The sequence below is a fragment of the Eumetopias jubatus genome, unplaced genomic scaffold (assembly GCF_037043125.1).
Source record: "Eumetopias jubatus isolate StellerSeaLion01/CBP00866 unplaced genomic scaffold, mEumJub1_p1.0 scaffold_1, whole genome shotgun sequence".
Classification (NCBI taxonomy): domain Eukaryota; kingdom Metazoa; phylum Chordata; class Mammalia; order Carnivora; family Otariidae; genus Eumetopias; species Eumetopias jubatus.
Window position 1 is genome coordinate 149,983,176 of NW_028274807.1, and position 18,190 is coordinate 150,001,365.

At 44.7% G+C, this 18,190-nt stretch overlaps 1 protein-coding gene across 1 annotated transcript in view; it reads right to left on the reverse strand.

Moving 5' to 3' along the window:
- ITGA9 (integrin subunit alpha 9) overlaps positions 1-18,190 on the reverse strand; it is a 333,429-nt gene that overhangs the window by 120,878 nt on the left and 194,361 nt on the right. Inside the window, exon 18 of the mRNA XM_028107025.2 lies at positions 2,906-3,056. Coding sequence (XP_027962826.1) covers positions 2,906-3,056 — 151 coding nt within the window. The remainder of the gene's footprint in view (positions 1-2,905; positions 3,057-18,190) is intronic.

Sequence of the window (18,190 nt, forward strand, 5' to 3'; positions counted from 1 at the left end):
CTTGCTCTCGGCTGAGTGATGCCATTTACATCTCTGGTTAGAGTTGTGGTTGTGGTCACGGGAGAGGAATTTTTGTTTCTTTACCTTCTCTTGCCACATTGATGGTCATTTTGCCTAATTGTTTTTCTAGTTGGTCCTGCCCCCATGGTGGCTACGGGATGTCTCTGTGCCCTGCTGCCTTTCTCACACTAAAGCTTCCCACATCCCGAAGAGCCCCTGATACCTTGTCAACTTTCTGAAAAATTGAAACTAGGGCTCCCTGTGCCAAAAGTTGCTGGGATTCAATGGAACAGAGATGAAAATGGTCAGCTATCGTAGCTAATGACATATCTGTGGTCTTCTCAGGCACACTGTCCTCACCTGGCTAGAGCCCCTCATCCAGAATGCCTTGGGGGGGCTACTTACTACACCTCAAGGTGCTCAATATGATACAGGGGTGGAAGTGATGCTCTCCTGACACTTTAAGAGGAGACAATTCTGCTGTGCTCCTGGGCATCCCTCCACCCCTTTCCACCCTGTTAATCAGACCAAGGCTACCTTTTATGATGACACACCCTTAGCCTTTTCCCTGCCTCATCCTACTTCCCCACTTCTTCCCTGCAGCATCCCTCCAGTATGGCAGATGCACCCAGGTCGCATGCAGGAGGGGATGGGAAGTGTATGTAACACCCCTGGTATATAGTAGGTGGTCAACAAATGCTACATTACATCCCCGAAATAGTTAACAAGACTAAAAATATAACCATTTGTTCATAGCAATCTCTGTGAAAAACATTCATCACAGTATTTTTTTTAGATTTATTTATTTAAGAGAGAGAGAGAGCAAGAGAGAGAACATGAGCAGAGGAAGAGGCAGAAGGAGAGGGAGACAAGCAGACTCCTTGCTGAGCAGGGAGCCTGATGTGGGGCTTGATCCCAGGGCTCTGAGATCATGACCTGAGCTGAACCCAAAAGTTGTGGACACTTAGCAGACTGAGCCACCTAGGCGCCCTCATTCATCACAGTATTAAAGAGAATAAAACCGGAATGAAGTATCTACATAATAAGAATTTGAGGGTAATCCATTGTATACTTTATGATAGAATATTATGCAGCCTCCAAGCTAAAAAGAAAACTATGATGAAGGGAAATAGAGTAATACATAGGAAGCTACACAGTTTGTGATATACTACCACCAAATCCTATATATCAACAGAGTGGGGCCAGCTCAGAACTTTCTAGCAGACAACAGAGAGAGCGAAGCCTGGTCACAAGGGATGACTGTGCCTCCAGATAAAAATAAGCCAAAGTACTCAGGGAAAGCACAGCTATTCCTAATTTTGAGACCAGAGAGAAATTTCTCCCATAGGTCCTAAGTGAGAGGAATCTGCAACGTGATGGCCCAGTCACCAACCTCATCCTTTCGGTTACCACAGAGATGAGTTTTACAGCTCTGTCCTTGAGTGAGCCCCTTTCCTGCCACCCCCTACAGGAAGATGGCATCATGGCACAGGAAATTCTGTAAACGAGATTCTATGTGGGGCCAGAGATACTAGAACCTTGTAGATATTTGGTTCTCTCTTGACTGGGCTTAAACCAGGACAATTTTTAGGGTGTAGAAGACAGATGGGAAGCATGCCTTTCTCACAGTCCCTCTTGATTGCTTTTGTGGCCTCCCCAACCCTGGGGCTCCTAAAAGCTATTAAGCAGCAGAGAGTCTGAGATAAACTCTTGTAAAGTTCTTGGAGTGTGACCATTACAGATCGCTCTATAGGCTTCACTTGCCCCCTAAGCTGGGCAAGGTTGGTATAATCCTATCAAAACTGCTGAGCTTAGGGCGCCTGGGTGGCTCAGTTGGTTAAGCGACTGCCTTCGGCTCAGGTCATGATCCTGGAGTCCCGGGATCGAGTCCCACATCGGGCTCCCTGCTCAGCGGGGAGTCTGCTTCTCCCTCTGACCCTCTTCCCTCTCGTGCTATCTCTCATTCTCTCTCTCTCAAATAAATAATGAAATCTTAAAAAAACAAAAACAAAAACAAAACTGCTGAGCCTGCCAGGATCTGTGTCTGAACAAAAGTTTGCCCACTGGCTTGAAGGTGCACCAAGTGCTCATCTGTGGGCAGAGCAGAGCTGTTCCTCAGAAAGTGATCTTAGCTCCCTTTAACACAGACATCAAGGCACTGCAGTTCTGTGTTGTAAACACTTGGAAAAGCTGCAAGAATTGCCTTCAAAACTGCTGTCAAGAGTCAGAACAACCACCGGGAAGGGTGAGGTCTGTCTGAGCCCACTCATCCCTGTTGCCTTCTGGAGACTCATTCTTTTTTTCTTCCTATAGGTGGTTTGTTGAGTTGAATTATGGGACAGGAGAGAATACCACCAACTCCTTTTTCCTTTCAGAGTCATTCTACTTAAACTTTAATTTATTCAAATACATGAATTCGTGCTAAAATAACTCACTCAGTTCATGACAATAATTTAATTTCCTCAACTCACTCAAATATATCATAAACAAACATGTCAAAGCACAGGCTGACATACGTGACCCCCTAATGGAAAACATCAAGTGCACCAGGGGTGATAACAAGCATAATAAGCAGTGATCTGTCCTCATTTCTTATCTTGTTATTCACAACTACTGACATAAAACTGGAATTCTCTAGAACACATGAGTGTTCGGAGAAGGGGTCAGACATTAAACGGTAGGGAGAGGGTTCCATAAGAGAGAGAAACGGTGGGAGACAATGTTAGAGATGGGTACTGCTCCAACACACCTCCTAAGTCCAGGAGGAAAAAATTCTCATAGTTCCAAATGATACCCCACATAGTAAAACAGTCTCTGCAGAATCACTGCACACTGCAAGCTATGATCAAAGTCAGAAAATGCACCCGATGGAACAAAGACTCTCTTTCAGGGGTGCCTTCCTTACCTTCTGCCACATGTTGATGAAGAAGAGCTCCCGGGAAACGTTGAAGGACACGTTGGCATCATAAGCATCATCCCCGAGGTTTGAGATGGAGATGTTTAGGGAGATATTCTTCACAGCCCCCAAAGCTAGATAGGGGGTTTTTCCATCAACACTGCAATGACAAGTGAACAACAATGAATGCCCTGAAGTTTTCACTAACATAATATGAGGCATCAGAGGGTAGCTGAGGACTGGGGGCAGAAACTGCACTGGGGTCAGAACTACAAGTTCCAGCAACCCCATTAACCAGTAATGCATCCTTGGGCAATCATTGAGCTCCCCTGGGCCTCAGTTTCCTCATCTAGCAGCCTAACTTGCTAGGCTCTGCTGGGGCTCATGTCAATCTCAGAAAATTATAAGATATTTAATACCATACACATGGAATTTGGCCATGTATTCATTCATATGTCTTTGAGTACCTACTACATGCCAATCATGACTACTCTCTGTGCTAGAAGAGAGACCCGTGAACAAAACAGAGTTCTTGCCTTCTTACAGCTTCAGAGAGACAGAAAACACATACACCAAGCAGCAAACGTACAGGTCAGATTGTGATAAGAGCTATGGAGAAAACTCACAAAGGGTAAGAAGGGTGGAGAATGCCAGATTTGGAGGGAGAGTGGGCTGCAATTTTAAATAGGCTGGCTGGGGAAGCCTCACTGATGAGGTGGACTCTGAGTAGAAACCTGAAGGAAAAAAAGGAGCAAGATACACAGATGCCCGGGATCTAGCAAAGGGAAAGTCATGCGTGGCACGTTCAAGGATTGGCAAGGATGCCAGAGTGGCTAAGAGGAGTGAGCAAGGGGGAACGTGGGAGGAAATAGGCTCAGAGAGGCAAAGGGACTGGGGACAGACGGATCATATGGGGCACTGCAGGGCCATCACAAGGACCTTTGTTGGACTCTGAGAAGAAACTCCCGCGGGGCTCTGAGCAGAGGAGTGGTGTGACCTGACTTCCACACCTGAAGGCTCACGCTGCCTGTGATGTGAACGGTCTGTGGAGTGCGTGGTCAGAGGGAAAGCAGGGAGCCTGGCTGGGAAGCTCTCACAATAATCCAGGAGGCAGCTCAGAACACAGTGGTTGAAGCTGAAGCAGTGAGAAGAGTGAGGTCGTGGTCTGGATGTGTTTCCAAGGTTATGCCAAGATTTTGCTCACAGACTGATTGGGCGAGGGGTATTAGAGAAAAAGAGGAGTCCGAGACAGCTGCAAGGATTTTAGCCTCAACAACTGGAAGGGAAGAGTTGTCATTCGTTGAGATGGGAAAGAGTACAGAAGGTTCAGCAGAAAAAAATCCAAGTGCCTATTGGATCTTTAAGAAGAGGTGTTGGACAGCTGGATGCTTAAGTCTTACAAGAGGGTCTAGGCTGGAGACACACATTTGGGATGGACTGGATATGATCACTAGGGAATGAGTAGAGAGAAGAGGTCTCACACTTAGGAGCTGCAGGTGAGGAGGAGAAGAGAAAGCATGACAAGGGAGGTAGGAGGAAAACCAAGAGAGATGGTAGCTAAGTGGCCACAGAAGACATGCTCCAAGGAAGGAGTAATCAGTTTTGTCAAGTGTGGCAGACAGGCCAAAACAACATGAAGACTTAGGATTGGCCACTGGAATTAGTCACCTGGAGGTCACTGGTGATCTCAAAAAGAGCTGCGTAAGTGGAGTGATAGGGATGAGAGCTTGGAATTGGCTTAAGAGACAGAGGAGTAGAATAAATGGAAACAGTGAGGACACTCAACTTTTGGAGGAGTTTTTCTGTAAAGGGGAGTGGAGAAATAGCATGAGAGCCGGGAGTGGGGAGTGAGCTCAAGGCAATTGTTTTATTTTATTTTGTTTTTGGTGTAGTGTTCCATGATTCATTGTTTGTGCATAACACCCAGTGCTCCACTCAATACGTGCCCTCTTTAATACCCATCACCAGGCTAACCCATCCCCCATCCCCCTCCCCCCTAGAACCTTCAGTTTGTTTCTCAGAGTCCACAGTCTCTCACGGTTCATCTCCCCCTCCGATTTACCCCCTTAATTTTTCCCTTCCTTCTATCTTCTTCTTTTTTTTTTTAACACATAATGTATCATTTCTTTCAGAGGTTCAGGTCTGTGATTCAGCAGTCTTACACAATTCACAGTACTCACCATAGCACATGCCCTCCCCAATGTCCATCACCCAGCCACCCCATCCCTCCCACCCCCCACCACTCCAGCAACCCTCAGTTTGTTTCCTCAGATTAAGAATTCCTCATATCAGTGAGGTCATATGATACATGTCTTTCTCTGACTTATTTCACTCAGCATAACACCCTCCAGTTCCATCCACATCATTGCAAATGGCAAGATCTCGGGTCTTTTTGATGGCTGCATAATATTCCAGAGTGTGTGTGTGTGTGTGTGTGTGTGTGTGTGTGTGTGTATACCACATCTTCTTTATTCATTCCTCTGTTGATGGACATCTTGGCTCTTTCCATAGTTTGACTATTGTGGACACTGCTGCTATAAACATTGGGGTGCATGTACCCCTTTGGATCACTACATTTGTATCTTTGGGGTAAATAACCAGTAGTGCAATTGCTGGGTCATACGGTAGCTCTATTTTCAACTTTTTGAGGAACCTCCATACTGTTTTCCAGAGTGGCTGCATCAGCTTGCGTTCCCACCAACAGTGTAGGAGGGTTCCCTTTTCTCTGCGTCCTCACCAACATCTGTCGTTTCCTGACTTGTTAATTTTAGCCATTCTGACTGGTGTGAGGTGGTATCTCATTGAGGTTTTGATTTGGATTTCCCCAATGCCGAGCATCAGACAAATTAGATTTTAAACCAAAGACTACAATAAGAGATGAGGAAGGGCACTATATCATACTTAAAGCATCTATCCAACAAAAAGATCTAACAATTGTAAATATCTATGCCCCTAGCATGGGGGCAGCTGATTATATAAGGCAATTAGTAACAAAATCAAAGAAACACAGTGACAACACTACAATAATAGTAGGGGACTTTAACACCCCCCTCACTGAAATGGACAGATCATCTAAGCAAAAGACCAACAAAGAAATAAAGACTTTAAACGACACACTGGACCAAATGGACTTCACAGACATATTCAGAACATTCCATCCCAAAGCAACGGAATACACATTCCTCTCTAGTGCCCATGGAACATTCTCCAGAATAGATCACATCCTAGGTCACAAATCAGGTCTCCACCAGTACCAAAAGATTGGGATCATTCCCTGCATGTTTTCGGACCACAATGCTTTGAAACTAGAACTCAATCACAAGAGGAAAGTCGGAAAGAGCTCATATACATGTTTTGTTTTGTTTTGTTTTGAAGATGGAAATGATCATAGCACATTTGCATGAGCATGAGAAGGAGGTACCCAGAGGGAACAATTAATGACATGCCGCGGAACAACTGCTGGATGGCCTGGTGAACAAATGGAGGGGCTGGCCTCAGCTAGCACAAGGTGAGAAACTAGAGCCAATGGTACCGACGTGTTAGTAGATGGGTGTTAGAAACAAAGCAGCGGTTCCTTAGTGATTGCTTCCATTTTGCACTGAAACAGAAGTAGGGTCAAAGACAGGGAAGGAGTGATTGTTTGTGAAGGAGGAGGAGGGATTGTTTGAGGGGCAAAGAGAAAAAGGGAAATGGCAGCCCAGGAAAGTGGGGGAGTGAGCGGGCCATCAACAGGATGACAAGGGGATAAGGACGATGGGGATGATGACAATGATGAAGATCACATGAGATGGATGACTATTATGTGACGTGGGCTGGGGACAAAACAGATTCACAGTGGTAGCCAATCTTGGATTGGCCAACCAGTTAATGGATGATGTGATTACACTTATCAGGGTTTATGTGATGGACAGTTGGTATTTTTGGCTGCGCAGCATCCTGACCCTTTTCTGTTTGGGGGGAATCTCAAGATAGGTGGGAGGGGCACGTCAGAAGAAAGGGGGTAGGCCCTCCGTCTCCCCGCCTCTCAATAGCTGAAGTGTGGGCACCTGACTATAGGCAGTCATGTGATCTAAGCATAGTTAGGGGCCTCAGGATGGTGAGCAGACGCTCCCAACCAGGACCACGAATTTTGAGGGTTGCACAAAGACACCAGTGCCCTCTGAGATCATCTGAGGTGGCTACAGAGGTGTTGAGAACCCAAAGGTGGAATCCTGAGCTCAGCCTGGTCTCCCTTGTTTCCTGTCCATGTTGGTTCTCCAGGCTCCCTGCCTATGCTATGAACCAGCCCACATCCTTCCAATAAATTCCTTTTCTGCTTAAATTAACCAGCACATGTTTATTGTTGTTTGCAACCATTAGTACAGTGAATAGAGCATGAAAGAGAAGAGAAATATCCAAAATCTCAGTAGGCTATAATCCTTTGAAATACAGATTGCTGTGGGAGGAGCAATCCTCATTCCCCATCCATGAAGAAAAGACCTCACTTTCCTGCACGCCCTGGCACATCAGCAAGAATAACATGTGCAATGAGAGATCTGATGGCCTTGCTTTTGGAAGCAAGAGCTCTAAGGATCCAAACAAGATGTGAAAAATTAACTTAGAGAAAAGCTTCAAATTCTTGAATGGCCTCCAATAAATTAAGACCCTGACCTCAAGCTATTGTGGCAGTTATTTATTATTGTTGGCCATTTTAATTTTAAACAATTGATGGGTTATTTCTGTCCTCCTGTTTGCTTTTGTAAGATTACAGGAGTAATCCTTGGGCCTTGAGGAGTTACGAGGGCGTGCTAAGCTTGCTTTCTCTTGAGAAAGATGAAAGTAGCCCAGTCGCATCGGAAAGTTATCCATAGTTTCCAAATGGAACATAGGGAGATGATACAGAAAAGCACAGGACTGTGGGGTAGGGAGCTGACTCCTTGTTCCAATTTTGTTGTTTGTGATCAGCCTCCCTTCCCCACATGTAAATGGCAAGGGTGCAGGCCCTGGATGTCTAACCTTCTCCAGCACCCAGAACTCGGGCTTCTTTCACTAAATCAGGCAGCGAGATTGTTCCTGGGCTTTCAGAGTCAAGTGATTCTAACATGGCTCCATGACAAAGGGAAGCCAGGCACCTTCCAGGGCGGAATGTGAACCATCAGACTTCCTTAAAAAGGGGCGCCTCAAAGCTGTTTTCACTCTTTCTCCACAGTTGAAGACCTATGTATGAAACAGTACGTCCTTGCTTCCAAAGCTATTCTTAGAAATGAAACGAAATGTAATTTGCCTGGTGCTGGGTGCTTTGAAACATGTCATCTTTCTGAAACCTTACAACACCGTGAGCCGTTCCTGACGTTAGTCCCATTTTTGGAGGCAAGGAGTTGGAGAAGCCGAGATAAGGTGGCTGGCCAAGGAACTGTGCTGGGCTTAGAAAGCAGCACCGACTATGCCTTCAAAGTCCCACCCCGTCCGTTGTGGGCCCCTTCTGATCTCCCTCCTGGGGGAAATAAATCTCCCTATTATGAGCCCCTCCAGCCCCATGTGCTCCACCAACACTTCCCAGCACTTACCAAGGTTGGGATGACACATTTATTTGTGTGGTTATTTGATTAAGAAACACCTCTTCCCTATTAAAATCTAATTCCCAGGGGGCAAGGACCCTGCTGTGGTTTTGCTCATCAGTGAACCCTCGATGACAGACTTGGGCCAGGCACATAGTAGGTGTTCGGTGAACCCTTATGGAATGGATGAATGAACATGCCCAACATTCCCACGACAGTTCTTCAGCTCAACCTTTGTGTTTTACAGTTGGAAGCAATGAGCCCACCTCCCCACTCACTGCCCAAAGGGGAACCCACTTTGGTCAAGGTCACCAAGCCATGTAGGGGCTGAGCTGGAGCTAGTGCCCAAGGTCGTGCCCAACTTCCTTTGGCATGAAGGTTGTCTGAGCCACAGCTCTTATGTAAACTCCATCTCAGTTGGGATGGGCTTTGGCAAGAAAAATCTTTTAATGACATCTAGAAAGAACAGAACTCCACGGAGACCAACCTCTCTGTCAAGACTGAAAGAGCAAGACAATTGGGCATAGGAGTTTTCGCCAAATATCCCACCGGTGCTTCCTTATTAAAGAACTACCCTTCTCATTCTCAGAGAATCTTGTTCCCTGAGAAAATTTCCCATTAATTCTAATTTGCTTGTGCAATCTTTTAAATGGGTCATACTACTTCGTACACCACTCACTGGTGTATTTTTATACAAAAAGTGTTACTAACAGTCAACATACAATACAAGTTGTATAGTTTCTATAAAGTATATCTCATATCACACATATAGCCTGCTGGAAATACACTGCTCATTTGTTATGAAAAATGACAAATACAACTGTCCTAATACATCTTATAGCAGCTGTTTCTGGGATATGTTGGGCTTATACTTAAGTTTAGTGCTGATTCAATGTCACTACTGCCATGTTGGTAGCCATGTGGTGCCCGAGCGCCACTGAAGAACCCTTCTCTGATCTCACTCATCACCGTGCATTCAGTGTGTGTACCACTCAAAAGTCCTCACTGGGGAGATGCAATACATTTCCATATCAGCCACCATATGCTGAATGACTGAGGCCACCAAATTCTTTCCCCTCTATGGTCTCATAAGCAGTTTTATGCAGATGATTTTTTGAGAAGATGCTAAAGTAGCTCAATGGTGTTTAACAATTAATGATCCATTTGATCATTTTAGATTTTCCTTAAGTCTTAAAGATAAAAGCTGTGACCTTATGTAAATAATTTGTGGTTATAACCTACCTTCCATAAAATGTAATACTTTTATTTTCTTTTGCTGTTAGCTTTAATCTAGCCTGAGTAAAGGATGCTAATACAGGCGTTAATCAAGTGCATTCTAGTCCACTGTATTTGAGTTTTTAAAACTTGTCATACCATTATTATTACTGATGCTATATTTGCCACCCACAACTCTATCTGATAATGACAGCTAGGATAATAGTATAGGGCAGCCAAATCCATCCATGTTTTTTCTTCCCGCCTTCATTCTTTCATCTCCCCCCTTCTCCCTCCCTTCCTTCTAGTCATTTGTCCGTCCATCCATTACTTTTTAAAACTACCTTCTCGACTTAGGTACCGAGGGATACAGGTGCCAGACCCCTAGGAGTTCATAGTCTAATGGAGGAGGCAAACACATAGGACATGAGTTGACATCAACATGTGTGTAGTGCTGACCCAGAGGGATGAAGAAACATCCGCAGGAGGTCCCTTATGCTATGAGAGCACCAAGAAGGGATTCTTCAGAGGGCAGTGGGGGGAAGGGTAGGGAGTATTTAGCAAGGTATTACTGACGGGGTGAACCATGAGTCCTACAATAATGGGATGACAGCCCTGTCAACAAAAGTGTTGCTAAGCCTGATTATATAGATGTGCATGTGCATGCGCACGCGCGCACGCGCACGCACACACACACACACACACACACACACACACACACACAGGCAATCCTTAGTTTTTCCATTCATGGAAATCATACTAAAAAGGACATTGTGAAGCAGATCATATTCTCCCCTAGGACAAATGTCAAAATTGGGGGCAGCATTCCTGAGTAACCATTCAGCATCCAACAAATCACAGATATCCTCAACGGTGTGCATTAAGGCAAGGATATAAATTATAGCCACTGCAATCTAAAATCACAGACAATGCTTCCTATTCTTACAAATGGGCAGACACCATAAAATCAGAAATGGAATTGGACAGCTGGATGGGGCTCGCTTGAGTCATCATTTTGCAGTTAAAGGCCAGAGAGTGAGTCTCGCGTCCGTGTGGCTGCTCAGCAGACAGTAGTGAAGCAAGGCAGCCCTCCCAACTCCCGTGGGCAGTCTGGTGCTCCTCCCTCTGCTCCCAGTGTTCTTAAAGTACAGAAACATGCAGTTAAATGGACTAAAATTCACATACAGCTTATTTGGCTATAATAAGATGAGAAAAGAGGGCGCCTGGGTGGCTCAGTTGGTTAAGCGACTGCTTTCGGCTCAGGTCATGATCCTGGAGTCCCGGGATTGAGTCCCGCATTGGGCTCCCTGCTCGGCAGGGAGTCTGTTTCTCCCTCTGACTCTCTTCCCTCTCGTGCTCTCTATCTCTCATTCTCTCCTATCTCAAATAAATAAATAAAATCTTTAAAAAAAAAAGATGAGAAATGAAATTGTGTTTGCCTTCTTAGCATTTAGAATATTTAGAATATTGGGAGGTGCCATTTCTTTACAAAAGCTATCTGAAATGCTTATTTTCCTCTTGACAGTTTTCCTTGAAATTGGTGGAGGTGTTCAGGATGATTCCGGATGCCTTCAGCAGCTCAGTTGGGCAAACCCCTTCTTGGCACTTTGTTGACAAGTATCAGAGTTTTTGGATGATTAGTGCTTAAAATCACAAACATGATAAAACCATAAAACCACAGTTGCACATCGATATCTTCCTAGAAGGGATATGCACAAAAGTACCAAGTAAATTGATTAAGATGTGAAGGACATATAACCACAAAGCTGATAAGATGAGTCGTACCAAATAACAGGTACAGAATAAGGTGCAAAAAGAATTCAGAGAAAGAAATCACTGTAGACTGACTAAGAGGTTCCTGAGAGAGGTAGGAATTGAGCCCCACCTTAAAGAATGAGGAGCACAGGGGTGGAAACGAGGTAGATTTTAGTCATAGAAGAGAATAAATAGGTAAAAGGATGGAGGTGACTCCAATAATACAGAAAGGAGCAGGAACAGCACATCCTTGGCAGTGAGATGAATGGGAAGCAAGAAGATGTCGGATGCATCCAGATTCCCATGAATCTCGAATGTCTCACTTTGGGGTGACCCTCTAGACCAGTGAACTTAACTATTATCTTGAGTCACCGATGCCAGGTAGTAGTGCAAGCAATTAGTAAATAACAGGCACCAAATTGAAAGTATTACAGAATGCAGTAGGCTATAGGGGGTTCTACCCTGTCCCCTAGGGTCTTATCACTGCAGCCTGCAATTCCATCTGCCAGCATCCCCCTCTTTTGCTGGAGGACTTTTCTCGGCAGGCCAGCAGAGTGCCAAAGAATAAAGTCCCTGACTGCCCTGGAGCAGCCCTTAACCAATGACTGATGGTGACTGGGGTATAATTACCTTGGCTCCCTCGCCTATTGGGTGTGACAACTCTGAAGGTCATGTTCCAGGCCTGTGCTGTCTAACGCAGTAGGCACTAGGCACATGTGGCTTTGGAGCACTTGAAATGTGGCAGCTCTGAATTAAGTATAAAATACATTCGCTTTCTAAGACTTAGTACAATAAAATAAAAAAGGATGTAAAAACCTCAATCACCATTTTCATATTAATTACACGTTTAAATGATTTTTTAAATATGTTAAATATTATTTGTTTCAACCATTTGTTTCATTTTAATTCTTCAGTGTAACTATCGGAAATTTTTTTTTAAAGATTTTTTAAGATTTGTCAGAGAGAGAAAGAGAGAGAGCACAAGCAGGGGGAGCAGGAGGGGGAGGGACAAGCAGATTTCCCACTGAACAAGGAGTCTGATGTGGGGCTCGATCCCAGGACCCCGGGATCATGACCTGAGCCGAAGGCAGACGCTTAACTGACTGAGCCACCCAGGCGTCCCTATTGGAAAATTTTTAATTGAATATGTGGCTTACTGGCCAGGACTGTCCTAGACTTTCAGTAAATTCTATGTATTTTACTTTTAACAGCATGGTTGATTTATAATTCATCTTCAGCAGTACATATTTGTTCATGTTACTTGCAAAGTAGAGATTTAGGGAAAATAAAATACATTTGGGTAAAAATAAAATTTAAAAAATAAAATTGATAATGCTTAGCTCGTAAAACCCACTTGCTTGTAAAACACCATAATAAACATTATGAAATATCAGGAAAAGGTGTTCCACGTGTGTGCATCCCTCCCCCCCCAGGGTAATTTTAGGTTTCACCGAAATCGGATGCCCAAAGTTGTGCACGGTGCAGGTAGGCCTCACTGGTTACATGTGACATGGGAGACAAGGAAGCCAGCTGCGTGGACCTTGGCAACGGGGAAGGTCTCAGCCTGGCCCTGTCAGAGGCGGACCCTGAGGCAAGTCTGAGAACAAACAAGTCCTTTATTCGGGAGGTGGTCCCAGGAAACACCAGTAGGTGAGAGGTGGAGTGAGACATGGAGGGCCAGGCAACCAAAAAAGGATGTGACATCAAGTCCGTCACCCCTGTGGACACCTGCAGCTTCACCTTGCCGGAGTTTCTGGGAACTTACAGAATGTTCACCTCAGAGTTATCCCATCTGTGAGGTGAGGGAAGTATTGACATGTGAGTCCCATAGGCCATGGTCAAGGGCTGCTGCTGGGAGGAAGGGTCTCTCCCCGGCGCCTCAGCCTGCTATGTGGAAGGCAGCGCAGGCAGAGATGCACAAGCGGGAGCTGGGAGCTGTTACAAAGGGCCTGCTGGGGGATCTTACTCCAGTTTTATAGATGGAAGCATGACCCAGTGAGCGAGGCCTGTCGCTGGCAGATCAGCTCAGTTAATCCTCTTACCCGTGAACGCCTGGCAAGGGCCCAAGGCCCTAGAGAAACCCCACCCTACCCCTTGCGATCCTGGCCCAGCACATTCCCCTTCCTGAGCCACTATTATAAGGACCCATCTCAGGTACCACAGGCTCCACTTCCATGGATGGTTCCAGCCCACGCAGGCCTAACAGTCCTGCCAAATGTAGTATGGGTGAAAGAACACACCCCCTTACGGGGGTGGGGGGTTGGTGCCCGCTGGGGGGTTACACCAGGGGCACTGTCCTGGTTGCCCGTGACCAGCAACGGCTCTTCAAGGTAGCCACGCCGATCCTGTAGAGGTTGTTAACTATCTTGAATATTGCTCCTGCCCTAAACAGCCAGTACCCATTGGGGTAAAAAACCAGGACACTCCTCTTGCAAAATCCGCGGGGTATATATTTCTGAGCTACACTAGTGCAATCCACTTTGGAGAGAGTGACCAGGGACCAATTCGAGAAGGTCCAGATGACAACGGACACAAATTTCCGAGGCTACTTCTGCAGGGCACATGCTCTGTGAGGGATTTCGCCCAGCTGCCCAGCCTGGGGAGCCAGCTGTCCATACTTCCAAGGCTCAACGGGGTTCACACCAGAATGTTGTTTGAGTGTTAACGCCTCAGCCTCTGTTCACCTCTAGGGGCTGAAAGCTCTTACAGTCCAGCCTACTGCTGCTTCCAAGGGTTATGCCAAAGCCCCCTGGATTTGTTACAGAAGAGCCAGACTGGAGGCGTCTCCTCTGTGACACAGGCAACCCCTCTATATAGAAAATCAGGGATCTAGACCAAACCCTATGAAAACCCAGTCTCAAAACCCCAACATTTCTATGTCTCCAAAGAATAAAGCTGCCAACCTCAGCCTTTCGAGGCAAGATGCCAGGATGAATGCCCCCACCAAATTCAGTATTACACTGAGTGTTGTGCACCATGTTTTCAGACTCCTGATCCGTTTCTCTCAGCTTGTAATAAGCCGGAGAAGCTATCCTTTCCCCAAGATGGCCATTCTCATGTGACAGAACTCTGGACAAGGAAACCATGAAGTACAACAAGGGACTACGAAGGAGTAAGTTCTCATGGAATGTTCTATTATCAGCTCTGAAAATTTCTCTTTCCTACAGGGATGGGAAATTGTTTTGATTTGCTGGCTTATTTTAGTTAGTGACTGCCTAATTCTTTGGATTCCTGTAGATCTCATTGATAAACAATTTAGAATCCAAATACCAATTTTCACCACTGTGAAAAATCACTAAAGTTTCCTGATTTATAAGGTTCTAGCTACTGTGGCAAATAGGAATTTATTTTACTAAAAAAAATTACCAAGAAATATCCAAAAAGTATATTGTATCAAAGAGGCACAATCCGGGGTGCCTGGGTGGCTCAGTCGTTAAGCATCTGCCTTCGGCTCAGGTCATGATCCCAGGGTCCTGGGATCGAGCCCCGCATCGGGCTCCCTGCTCGGCGGGGAGCCTGCTTCTCCCTCTCCAGTTCCTCCTGCTTGTGTTCCCTCTCTCGCTGTGTCTCTCTCTGTCAAATAAATAAAATCTTTAAAAAAAAAAGGGGGGGGCACAATCCTAAATATATTAGAGAAATCAAATCTCATCTTGTTTTATACTTTAATATACTCTAGGATGATAGGAGTTGTTACTTCTGCCTGATGGTTAGTCTTATCCTGTGGTGATCCTACAGCCGGCCCCCCATAAACCCAGGCCTCGGGCAACCTCCTGCCGTTCACAGCCTCAGCCATGAACCACCTGCTCTGACCCATTTGATGTTCCTCAGGCTGACCTGCTCAAGATCCTCGCATTTCACAGCCTACGACACATTTTGCTTTTAAACCCAGTGCCACATCTGGGAGCAGCCTGCTTCAAAGCTGTCCATGCCCTACCTCTGCCACCACTCAGCCTCTCCTCCAGCTGTCCTGCCTTTGGTCTCCCTGGACATGCACCTCCATTGTCTGTCTCGGCTTCGGCTGCATCCCTCGGCTGATGTGCTTACATGGCTTGTCCCAGAACCCTCCCAGCATCTATCCAGACGTGTGTCTACTTTCAAATATACTTAAGGAAATCTAAACAGCAACTGTCTAATTTCTTCTTTCGTTTTAAATCCATAACTTTAAGTGGTTTTGATATTCATATTGTTTGTATTCTCAAATGCTGCATCAACCAGAAACACTATCATCAAACCAGAACACACTATATGGATGTAGGTTTTAAACATTTCCAAAAGTGGGTTATGATGCCATATAGTTTGAGATGTGCTTCACATCTCACCATGCTTTATAAACCCCTTCTAATCATGCAAAACAGATCCATATGGTTATTAACTCCAGATAGAGATCATGAGGCACCTCTGTAAGGCACATCAATTAAAGTTTATAGTGGGTCACCAGAATGATTCCTGGGACTGAGTTTCTGGTTTGAAAACCACTTATATGAAGCCAGAAATACCTCTATCTCCCTCAAATGTACCCACCTGGGCCAGTTTTATGCTCATAAAGTGAGAGAAAAGCATTTACTGAGGTGATGTGAGCCCAAATAGTGGTTTCCCTAGCAACATTCAGATAATTCACAAAAATATGTGGTATGCCTATATCCTGACTTGGCTAGCATCAATTTGGTCCTAGATCTGGTTCATTTAATAACTCATGGAGTGGTAGAATCAGTATTTGCTTCAATGGTCATCCTTTTCTTAACAAGGCAAACATGAGAAGCCAGAGGGTCCGCCCTCCCCCCTGCCCCCATCTGTTTAACTGTGAAAAGAACTGCTGGTTCTCAGCTAACAGAGGAATTCAAATCCTCATCAGCCTTTTCTTTAGTAGTGTCTGGAATCACTAAATCTTAGGACATCTGGAACAAATCAGGTCCACTCACTGTAACAACTGGATTAAAGACAAAGAATACTTCTGGGGCAGGGGGAGAGCACAAAGGAATTCCCAAAATCTGCACGCTGCTCAGAGGTCTGATGTCATAAGACAGGATGGTGTGCAGTGATGTATCATCAGCTGCTCCTGAAACCTGGCCACCACATACCCAAAATGCAAGAAGTTGATCTGCATTTCAAGGAAGATGGCAGGCCAGATAACTCAAGAGAACCCAAATCAGCAGCGCCACTGTGGTCCCTTGACAAGTAAGTTGGTTGTGGCCATAACTTTTCCCTGCTTCAAGCTCAAGAAGCAAATGGGGGACACAAATGGTCACAGACAATAAAACGTGTTGAAATTACAAGCCTCCCCGGTTTGGAACTGTTTTTCCTGTGAGGTGAAGAGCCATGGAGAAAACAGCTCTGCCCGCCTGGGTCCCCTGGAGTTCCTTGAAGGTAGAAACAAGAATACACACGGCTGACATAGCACATTGAACAACCATGAATGCGCTCATTTGTCCGCTACCACATTCACCCCCAGCCCAGTTTCTCTGCTTTGGGCCTAAAGTACCAGTTTTCTTGAGCTCATCAAAGTTTTTATGGATAGTTACCTGTGTCTTTAATAAACGAAGAACAAGGAACGAATGTATACTTTTTAATCAGTATATTATAGACCCTAGGATCCAGAGAGTCAGGGAAACACTTCCTTCAGTGGTTTCTAAGTTTGGTCTTATATTAAAAAAAGAAAAATATAACACGACAACAGCTTTATAATGAGATCCCAGTTCTGCATATTATAATAAAAATCTTCTGTCTACTCCTGTTAACAAGGCAAAACATTTGCTTCTCCAGCATGTATCTTTTCCCATAATCAGGAAAAATTTCTGAACAGGGGTTTTTAGCCTGTTTTTGTGTCACTAGATGCTCTTGGTGGTCTCCTGAAATGAATGGTCCCCTTATCAAAATAATGTTTTAAAATGCATAAAATGAAAAATCAGATTACAAAGAAACCAATCACACAAAAATATAATTACATTTTTTAAAATGTATGGTTTAGTAATATGTGTTCTTTCTTTTATAACATTAAGTAATAAGATTTGGCAGTGGGTTTAGTAACTACCATAACTTTGAAGTAGGGATGAATGTAAATCACATTTTGAAATATCTGCAACATTGTAACTTGATAGGAAAACATCAGTAATTTCTACCTGTGACAGTCAGAGGTCCTGCTAATATTCCTATGCTTTGTTGTCTACATTCATAATCAAATAAAATGCTACATTTCAGTTTGAAGTTAGTAAAAATAAAGATTGTTTTCCTATTCAGGTTCACAGACTCTGAACTCTCTGCACAGATCACTAAGGGGATGTGGACCCAGGTTAGAGCCTCTGTCCCGTGGGAAGGGGAGGCCGAGGGGCTGCTTTAATGACGGGAAGACAAGACCATGCTGGTGGAGAGAGAAAAGACAAGAATGTCATTTCTGGAAGGTGTATAATAAGATATTTGCAACTGCTGTGGATTTCCTTCACCTCAATTCCACTGTCCCTAGATGAACAATGAGCCATCTTTAAAACTGATGACCCTGGGAAGGCGGGCCAAGGAGGTGCATTAGAGAATCTTCTTCTTGGCTTAGAAGGTTAAATTTTTTGTATTCTTCCACACGAGAAGAAAGAAACAAAAGGAACAATTCATTTTTTTTTCTCTTGAAGAAACACAACTGTCAACCGAAACAATGGCATTCATCTCTTGTTCAAATTTCATTATCACAGAAAACATTCTTAAAAAAGAGCCCAGTAACCCCGGCAAGGAAGACTGATTACTGAGTTCATGTGTTCCCTCATGTACGAAGGACTGTAACTGCTTTCAGTCCCCCACCATT